This window comes from Petaurus breviceps, unplaced genomic scaffold (genome assembly GCF_028583685.1).
Source record: "Petaurus breviceps papuanus isolate PSGF00001 unplaced genomic scaffold, PetGlider_PUasm1.0 90919, whole genome shotgun sequence".
Taxonomy (NCBI): Eukaryota; Metazoa; Chordata; class Mammalia; order Diprotodontia; family Petauridae; genus Petaurus; species Petaurus breviceps.
In genome coordinates this window covers 29083164-29093187 of record NW_027187378.1, presented here as the reverse complement: position 1 = coordinate 29093187, position 10024 = coordinate 29083164, and the positions used below count along the sequence as shown (strand labels likewise).

At 39.3% G+C, this 10024-nt stretch overlaps 1 protein-coding gene across 1 annotated transcript in view; it reads right to left on the bottom strand.

Moving 5' to 3' along the window:
* LOC138152021 (L-threonine 3-dehydrogenase, mitochondrial-like) overlaps positions 1 to 10024 on the bottom strand; it is a 26904-nt gene that overhangs the window by 15968 nt on the left and 912 nt on the right. Inside the window, exon 2 of the mRNA XM_069075662.1 lies at positions 7584 to 7782. Coding sequence (XP_068931763.1) covers positions 7584 to 7764 — 181 coding nt within the window. The 5' untranslated portion in view covers positions 7765 to 7782. The remainder of the gene's footprint in view (positions 1 to 7583; positions 7783 to 10024) is intronic.

The window sequence follows — 10024 nt, the reverse complement described above, 5'->3', positions numbered from 1 at the left end:
AATCGCTCTTGCTTTAACCTGCTTGGATTTGGATTGCAGTCTAGGGTGGAGGTCCTGGGATGTGTGTCCAGCTTGCCAGAGTGTGTGGAGACCTCAGAGAGGGCACCCATCTAATACCTCCGGCAGCTGAGAAAACCCCAGAGTTTGGGACGAAAGCTCCCCTGTCTGGTGGCAGAGTCCTACTGTGGCAAAAAGCCCAAAAGTCAAATCATTGAGTGGCAAAATGAGCAGGCAAAGGAAACAAAGCAGACAGAAGATTCCAACATTACACTCCTATTTTGGGGATAAGAAGGAGCAAGGCATGGAACAGGAGGAAATCAGTGAAGTCAGAACTCCTGCACCAAAAGCTTCAAAGGAAAATACAAGCTGGTTACAGGCCATAGAGGACCTTAAGAAGCAGATAAGAGAAATGGAGGAAAAATTGGGAAGAGAAATGAGAACAATGCAAGAAAATTATGAAATGAGAGTCAACAGCCTGACTGAAGAAAATAATACCTTAAAAAACAGACTGACTCAAATGGCAAAGGAGGCTCAAAAAGGCAATGAGGAGAAGAATGCCTTAAAAAGTCGAATTTGCCAGATGGAAAAAGAATCTCAAAAGCTCACTGAGGAGAATCATTGCTTCAGAATTAGATTGGAGCAAATGGAAGCTAATGACTTTATGAGAAATCAAGATGCTGTTAAACAGATCTAAACAAATGAAAGAATAGAAGGCAATGTGAAATATCTCATGGGAAAAACCACTGACCTGGAAAATAGATCCAGGAGAGATAATTTAAAAATTATTGGACTGCCTGAGAGCCATGACCAAAGTAAGAGCCTGGAAAGCATCCTCCAGGAAGTTCTCAAAGAAAAAGTAGAAAATCCATCAACAAGTACTTATTAAATGCTTAGTATAATAAATGTAGGGCAGCTAATGTGATACAGCGGATACAGTTTGGGGTCAGGAAGACTCATTTTTCTGAGTTCAAATCCAGCTTTAGATGTGTACTAGCTGTGTGACCCTGAGCAAGTCATGTAACCCTGTTTGCCTCAGTTTCCTCATCTGTAAAATGAGCTGGAGAAGGAAATGGCAAACCATTCCAGGATCTTTGCCAAGAAAACCTCAGATGTGGTCATAAAGAATCAGACATGACTGCAATGACAACAACAATAATCATAAATGCCAAAGAAGGAAAAAATTTCAAGATGGAGCTCAGGAAGAATACCAATATATCAAACAGGTTAAGGAAGATGAGGAACTGGGGCAGCTAGGCGTCACAGTAAATAGAGCACCAGCCCTGGAGTCAGGAGGACCTGAGTTCAAATTAGGCCTCAGACACTTAATACTTACTAGCCGTGTGACCTTGGGCAAGTCACCTAATCCCAATTGCCCTGCCTTACCCCCTCCAAAAAGCAAAAAACAAACAAAAAAGGAAGATGAGGAACCAAACCACCCTACTTCGGCTAAGATCCTCCTGGTGATTGTGAAAACAGTTGCCCCAACTAATAAACTAATCAATAAATAATAATAAAATAGTGCTTAATAAATGAATTTTTTATTCATTCAGATGACAGAGGGTTTAGAAGAGAATGAGAAGAAAGATTTTGGAGGCAACAATTGCAAATGACTTTTTCAAGGAGTATAACAAAAGGAGAGGTGAGATATAGATTAATAGCTATTAGGATCTAGTGAGGTTTTCTCTTTTTTTTAAGGATGAAGGAGACTTGGGCTTGTTTATAGGTAGGAGTGAAGAAGCCAGTAGATAGAGAGAAACTGAAAATGAGAGAGAAAAAGTAGGGATGATGGTGGGGGCAATCTGCTGGAAAAATTGAAACAGATGGGGGTCAAGGGTACATTTATTAAGCACTATGTTATTACTATTTATTTTAATTCTTTAGTTTAGTTTATTATATTATTTTATTATAGGCTATTCTTTATTATTATTAAGCACTATATTATTATGCAAAAAAGCACTGTACAAATAGAAAAGCAATGGTCCCTATTCTCAAGGATCTCACAGAGCTCCTTCTCAAGGAGCAGAGATAGCACATTCTGGAAGTTTCAGTTGCAGGTTAGCTAGAAAAGTCCAATAATCCATAAGGCATAGTGCATAGTGGCATAGAAGTTACTATATCTATTTTTGTGAAGCATTTGACAGCATCAAGGACTTTGGTGATGAGAACTTTCTTTTCCAGGTCTTCAGGGGATGTGACTGTTAAGAAGGCAGGAGCTACAGTACCTCTGCAAAGGGTCAGTTGTGAAATAGAGGGGAAAGGAGCTGGGGGGAGTTGGGGTTCAATCAAGGCTTGAGTTATCAGTATGGTGAGATTATGATGAACTTAACCTGGAAGGATTCCAGGGAGTGGAAACTAGGCGGGGCAACTGAAGGTAAGTGAAATGCAAGATAAGGAACATTGTTTTGGACTTTTTGAGTTTGAGATTCCTGAAGGACTTTTAGTTTGAAATGTCAGTTGACAAGTCACATCTCTACAAGGGCTGCTCCCCTGGGCTAAGCTACTAGTAGGATTTGTGGTCTGAGAAGCACTGCTGTTCCTGAGGGTTTTAGACTTATCTGCCTATTTGTAGCTATTGGGCAGCTCTTGGTTGCTCCCAGGAATGATGGATTTGGGGACTTGACTAAAAACAGGATGGGTGGTCTGAGAGAAATGCAACTCTCCTTGGCTTCTGGATCCTGTGCTATCTCTGTCAATCTCATTATTCAACGACCTGCACTCCCCCAAGCCACAAATGGCCTCTTAATTGTCAAATTTGATAGCTGTTTCTGAGTCCTCATCCTTCTGGACCTCTCTGCAGCCTCTGAGTCTGTTAATCACCCTCTTCTCTTGAATACTCCCTCTTCTCCAGGAGACACTGCTGTTCTTTCCAGGTTCTCCTCCTACCCATCTGACCATCCCTTTTCAGTCTCTTTTACTAGATTATTATCCCTATCAGTCCCCCAAATGTGGGTATCCTCCAAGAGTCTGTGCAGGGGCCCTTTGATCTTTTCTCTATTTTTCTCTCACCAGCTTAATTATCATCTCTGTGAAAATGATTCCCAGATCTATTTATCCAGCCCCAGGATCTCTTCTACAGTGGATTAAAAATTTCAAACAGAATGTCCTACAAGGATCTCAAACTCACAATATCCAAAATAAAGTAGTTTGCCATTTCCTTTCTACAGCCCATTTTACAGATGACAAACTAAGGCAACTTCCCAGGGTCACAAAGCTGCTAAATGTCTGAAGCTGGATTTGAACTCAGGAAGATGAAGGTGGTGGCAATCTGCCCTTTTCCCACTCAGCAAACTTCAGTGGTTCTTTATCACCTCCAAGATCAAATGTAAAGTCCTTCTGTGGCCTGCCTTTAAATTCTTCCCTACTTGGCTCTTCCCTACCTTTTCAATCTTCTTCCATTTTATTTACCTCCATATAATTTATGCTCTACCTTACTGGTGTCTTCCTACTGCTCCTTGCACACAACATTCTATTTCCCATTTCTTTGCTATTGCAATGGTTGCACCCCATACCTAGATGTTGTGCATCTCAGAATTACTGGATTCCTTCAGGATTTATTTCAAGCACCGTGTCCTTCAGAATAATTAAATCCCTGCCCTAAGGATCACACAAGGCAGAATTACACAGCCATGTAGTAAAGCAAATGAACATGTGCTAAAATAATAAAAAGGTAAGTCCTTTTCTAATTTGCATAATGATCCAAAATTTTGGAAAAATGTTTCTGATTTATATTATCTTTTTTATTTTTCAAATGCTTTATTAACTTCTGATTTACATCATTCATTTCCACCAGATTTTGAGTTACAATTTTTCTCCCCATTTTTCCCCTACCCACCACCCCAAAATAGCAGTCCCACAGGATATCCCTTCCTCCAATCTGCTCTCTCCCATATTTTCTCCCATACCCCTTTCTACTTTTCCAGTGGATCTCTATGCCTCAGTGCCTGTATATCTTATTTCCCAATTACATGTAAAATAGTGTTAATAATATATATATATATATATATATATTTGAATATTTGATTTTAAAACTTTCAATTCCAGATTCATTCCCTTCCTCCCTTGTCTCCCACCCTTACTGGGAAGATAAGCAGTTCAGTATAGGTTGTACATGTGTGGCTAATGCAAAACAATAACATAGTAGATATATTGTAAACGACTGACTATATTTCCCTCCCTCCTATCCCACCTCCCACTTGTTCTATTCTCTACTTTGATCCCATCCCTTTTCAAAAGTGGGTGCTCCCAACTTCCCTCCCCCCCAGCCTGCCCTCCCTTTCATCATCCCCCCTCTCATCCCCTTCCCCCCCCTACTCTCCTGGAGGGTGAGATACCCTATTTAGTGTGTATTTCATTCCCTCCTCAAGCGAAATTCAATGGGAATAAGGTTATCCCATTCCCTTTTGCCTTCCTATTCTTCCCCTCCATTGTAACCATTTTCCCTTGCCTCTTCTATATGAGATAGTTTACCCCATTCTGTCTCTCCCCATCTTCTCTCATTATATTCCTCTCTCACCTCTTAATTTCACCTTTTAAGTATCGTCCTTTCCTGTTAAATGGGTCCTGTGCCCTCTATCTATGTATACCTGTAAACATATATACACACATTCACATATGTATTCATATGCCCATATACCCTCATATATAGACATATATAGACATACACACACACACATATTCCCTTCAACTTCTGAGAAAAGTTTCATCAGTTACAATGATTGTTTTTCCATGTAGGAATGTTAATAGTTCAACTGTGATAAGTTCCTTATAATTTCTTTTCCCTGTTTACCTTCTCATGCTTCTCTTGCTTCTTGTATCTGAATGTCAAATTTTCTATTCAACTCTAGTTTTTTCAGCAAGAATGCTTGAAAGTCCTCTATTCCACTGAATGACCCTATTTTCCCCTGAAACATGATACTCAGTTTTGCTGGGTAGGTGACTCTTGGTTTTAATCCCAGCTCCTTTGACCTCCAGAATATCATATTCCAAGCCCTTCAATCCCTCAGTGTAGAAGCTGCCAGATCCTGGGTTATCCTGATTGTGTTTCCACAATATTCAAATTGTTTCTTCCTGGCTTCTTGTAATATTCTCTCCTTAATCTGGGAATTCCAGAACCTGGCTATAATATTCCTAGGAGTTTTCTTTTTGGGATCTTTTTCAGGAGGTGATCGGTGGATTCTTTCAACCTCTATTTTACCCTCTGGTTCTAAAACATCAGGGAAGTTTTCTTTGAACACTTCCTGGAGGATGATTTCTAGGTTCTTACTTTGATTGTGGCTTTCAGGTAGTCCAATAATTTTAAAATTATCTCTCCTGGATCTATTTTCCAGGTCAGTGGTTTTTCCCATGAGATATTTCACATTGCCTTCTATTCTTTCATTTCTTTGGATCTGTTTAACAGCATCTTGATTTCTCATTAAGTCATTAGCTTCCATTTGCTCCAATCTAATTCTGAAGCAATGATTCTCCTCATTGAGCTTTTGAGATTCTTTTTCCATCTGGAAAATTTGGCTTTTTAAGGCATTATTCTCCTCATTGTCTTTTTGAGCCTCTTTTGCCATTTGAGTTAGCCTATTTTTTAAAGTGAAGTTTTCCTCAGTCAGGCTGTTGACCCTCATTTCATAATATTCTTGCATTGTTCTCATTTCTCTTCCCAATTTTTCCTCCATTTCTCTTATCTGCTTCTTAAGGTCCTCCATGGCCTGTAACCAGCTGGTATTTTCCTTTGAAGCTTTTGGTGCAGGAATTCTGACTTCACTGTCTTCCTCCTGTTCCATGCTTTGCTCCTTTTTGTCCCCAAAATAGGAGTCTAATGTTGGAATCTTCTGTCTGCTTTGTTTCCTTTGCCTGGTCCTGTTGCCCCTCAGTCACTTGACCCCTGGGCTTTTTGCCACAGTAGGACTCTGCCACCAGACAGGGGAGCTTTTGTCCCAAACGCTGGGGTTTTCTCAGCTACCAAAGGTATTAGATGGGTGCCTTCTCTGAGGTCTCCACAAGCTCTGACAATCTGGACACACAATGCAGGTCCTCCACCCTAGACTGCAATCCAGATCCAAGCAGGTTAAAGCAAGAGCGATTACCCCTCAGACTGGTGCTTGGTCCTCCTACACTCTGCAGGCCAGGAGCTGAAGCTGCCACGTGGTACTGGCTGGCTGTGCCGGTGTCTCAGCCGGCATCTCAGCGGCTTCTCTCCCTGTGGGCAAAAGCCATGCACTCTCACTTACTGGGTCCCAAAGTCCAGACTGCACTGACCTCTCACTTTGTCCTTCACATCTATGTGTTGATAAATCTGGAAACAGCCACAGCTTCTGCTGATCTGGAGTCCCTGCAGCTGGAGGCTGGTCAGGCCCACCCTGGGGCTAAAGCTTCTGTGTGGGGCTGGGCTCAGCTCCCAGAGCACTGTGCTGGATGATTCCTGCTGGCCTGCCAGGCTGTCCTCAGCAGGAGGTTAGCTTCTCTGTGTCATTTTGTGGGTTCTGCAGTTCCAAAGTTTGTTTAGAGTCCCCTTTTCACATGGATTGGGGAAGGTGGAAGCCAGAGCAGTGGGGAAGTCCTGCTTCTACTCCACCCTATTGACTCTGCCCCCCTGATTTATATTATTAATAAACAAAAGGTATTTGATAGCCACAGGACTTATACGATTTCATGAAAAAAATTGTAATTTTTAGGGTCCAAGCAGTCGAACACTTTGGATGAATATATGACTCCTTGTATTATGAGGCCCTTTAGTTCTTAAGTACATAACTATTCTTAGATGAAGAATTAACCACATCAGACCCTCTTTATACCAAATTCAACTTCACATGAATCTAGTAATTCTCCACATGAATAGCATTATAAATCAATGTAATCTAATAGAGATAGAATACTGAATTTGAGAGTTAAAGGAGCTTGGTTTAAGTTCCATCTTGGTACTTTCCTAGGACCCTGGACAAATCCTTTCCCCTTGAATTTAAAGTTTTCTCATCTAAAAAGTGAGGGACCTGCCTTGTCTGTTTTATAAGGTTGCTAAAAAGACCAAATGAGATCATGTCAATTTAGATGTTTTGTAAAGGGTAAAGAATGTGTTAGTTTTATTTTATTTATTTATTTATTTTAAGCAATTGGGGTTAAGTAACTAGCTCAAGGTTACACGGCCAGTTATTATTTCTGGGTGTGGTGCTGAGTATCTGAGCCCGGATTTGATCCAGGTCATCCCGACACTGGAGCCAGTGCTCTTACTCGCTGTGCTACCTGGCCACCTCGTGTGTTAGTTTTATTAAAGCTGTCATGCAGTCCTGTCTGACTCTTCATGACCTTTTTTGGGGTTTTCTAAGCAGAGAAACTGGAGTAGGCTTGCCATTTCCTTCACCTGCTCATTTTACAGATGAGGAAACCTAGGCAAATAGGCTTAAGGAATACATAGCTAGTGTCTCTGAAGCCAGATCTCAACTCAAGAAGATGAGTCTTCTAGACACCAGGTCCAGTATTCTATCCACTGTACCACCTATCAATCCATATGGAGAATGTGAGGGAAGATTAAATAAATATATAACAATACACAAATGCCTGAAAACAAGAATGAAACAAAAGGTCTGAAAACCAACCTGTAATTAGTACTCGTGGATGCTCTGTATCAGAAAAAGATGCAGAACGAAAACTAGCATCAGATGTAACTTGGCGAGCTGAAATACCCAGAAATTGAACAGGAACAATGGGAGTTGGATACCCACAAGCTGGTCTTTGTAGCACCTGGCTAAAAACTTGATTCAGCAACCAAAATGGCATTTTTCTCTTTCAAGTATCCTTGTGAAGAGAAGCAGAGTTGATTAGTATCACAGACACTTTCAATGAACATTTATTTACCCTATTGGCTCCAGCTAATCTTTTCAATCACTGCCCAGAATTTAAAGAGGTGTGTTTAAGAGACTGTAGATTTATAATAAAATGCCAAATGCTGACCCAAAGAAAAAAAGATCAAAGTGTAATGGGGTAGTGTGATAGGAGGCATTAGCAGACATTAGTTACACTTGGGGGATTAAGTAAATCTTTTGTCTTGAAACATTTTCCCAATTTCTCAATTCATCCAAAGACTCATCTGAGTTAATAAATTTTAGATAGTCACAAAAAATCTGGTATGCTACAGGGCAATGCTGTCTTCAACATATTACCTCCAAAATTAACCAAACAAAAGAAGTTTGCTTAAGGCATAAATACTATCCCTTTAATGGAAAGATAAGCAGATGAGCTTAAGAAAAGACTCATATGTTTAGGGAGCATGTGAATATTCTTACTGCTATATCCTAGAAATAGTGTTCTGCATGCTACATAGACATTTTCTCATCACAAAAGTTTTAGATTCCTATTCGGATTGTATTTGTATGTATAAAATAACTAAACCATTTCATGACTAATCCAATAAGATAAGCTATTTTACTTATCAGTGCTAATAGTGATATAATGACAAAGAAAATGGCTCAGCCAAACTACCACTAGCTTCAATATCTTCCATTAAGGACTAAGATTTTGGCAGTAGCAAATTACATATGGGAAAGCTTGTTTCACAGATTTTTATTTAGATCATTCTTTCCTATTCAGAAATGTAATTAACTAGAAATATTTTCAACCAAAAATTTATGCAGCAATCATAATACCAAATAATTTTTATCTACTATTAGCCTTTCTATCAAATAAAGACTGAACTATATAGGGCAGTTGGTCTTAATCTATATACAATGCTAAAAGGGAATGTGTACTCTATGGCTTTTAACATAATAATGATATGACAAAAACTAATGAGGTAAAATCATTCTGTTTTCAGATTAGAAAAATCATACTTCCTGCTGTATAGAGACAGGGAAACACACTACTAACTCTGATGTACAAGCCAACTGTTTCTCAAAGCTAATTCTAGTTTCATCTAGCCCCTTTTTCCTATAGTTTTTCCTAAAAAGGGTACATGTAAAAAAATCATATAATTTAATCTTCTTTCTGGTTGCTCTCATCCTTCCAAATCACTAGTAGGGACTAGTCATTTATGATTGTTCCATGTGCATTTCAAAAAGTTATATAATAAAAAAACCTTTGCCATGACTGTTTAAAAGGTTTTTGTTTTAATTCTGTATATGTCATTTGATTTGCATTTACTAAACTCTTACAGATACCAATACAGTCCCAAGTATCAAGAAGAACACTCAAACACCAGCCAAGGTTAATACATACCCCCAAATATTGAATTTTCTCTCCTACAAAATAATACAACAGAAGGAAAGAACAGAGAGCTTGAAAAAGGAACATGAGTCTTTCTATTCACATTGCTAAAGATTCCCTGGATGAGTTCCAAGTCTCACTTGGAAAATTAGAGAGTGATTCTTCTGATATCAATAGTGTCTGGACATAATAGAAATGTTGCTCAAATTCATAGGTCCTATAAACATACCCTTTCTGCCATTAATGCTGTTTTTTGTGTTGCTCAGTTATTTCATTTCAGTCGTGTCCCGACTCTTCATGACCCCAATGGGAGTTTTCTTGGCAAAGATAATGGAGGGATTTGCCATTTCCTTCTCCAGCTCATTTTTACAGATGAGGAAACTGAGGTAAACAGGGTTAAGTGACTTGCCCAGGACCCTAATAAGTGTCTGAGGATGGATTTGAATTCAGGTCTTCTTGACCCTAGGCCTGGTGTTCTATCCACTGTGCAACCTAAGAAGGCTATTACAATGCGAATTTACTAGGTGCTTAATAAATTACTTGTTGAATTGATAAATTAAGAATAAATAATCTGGTTAAAGAACACAGTTTGAAAATTCTAGCTTGAAAATCTTTGAAGCTCGTTTAAATCCAATTAATTTTCATAATTATCCTGTGTGATAAATTTATTTATTCAAACTTTACTGAGTACCCAGGAACTGTCCAGTATGCAGAGACTCTAGAAATATTACCTATCATCAAAAGTGACTCCCCAACAAAAAAAGTTAATTAAGAAGGGTGAGACACACAGGGTCACCTAACTATAACACTTGGGCCCTAGAGAGGTTGTTTGTTTGCT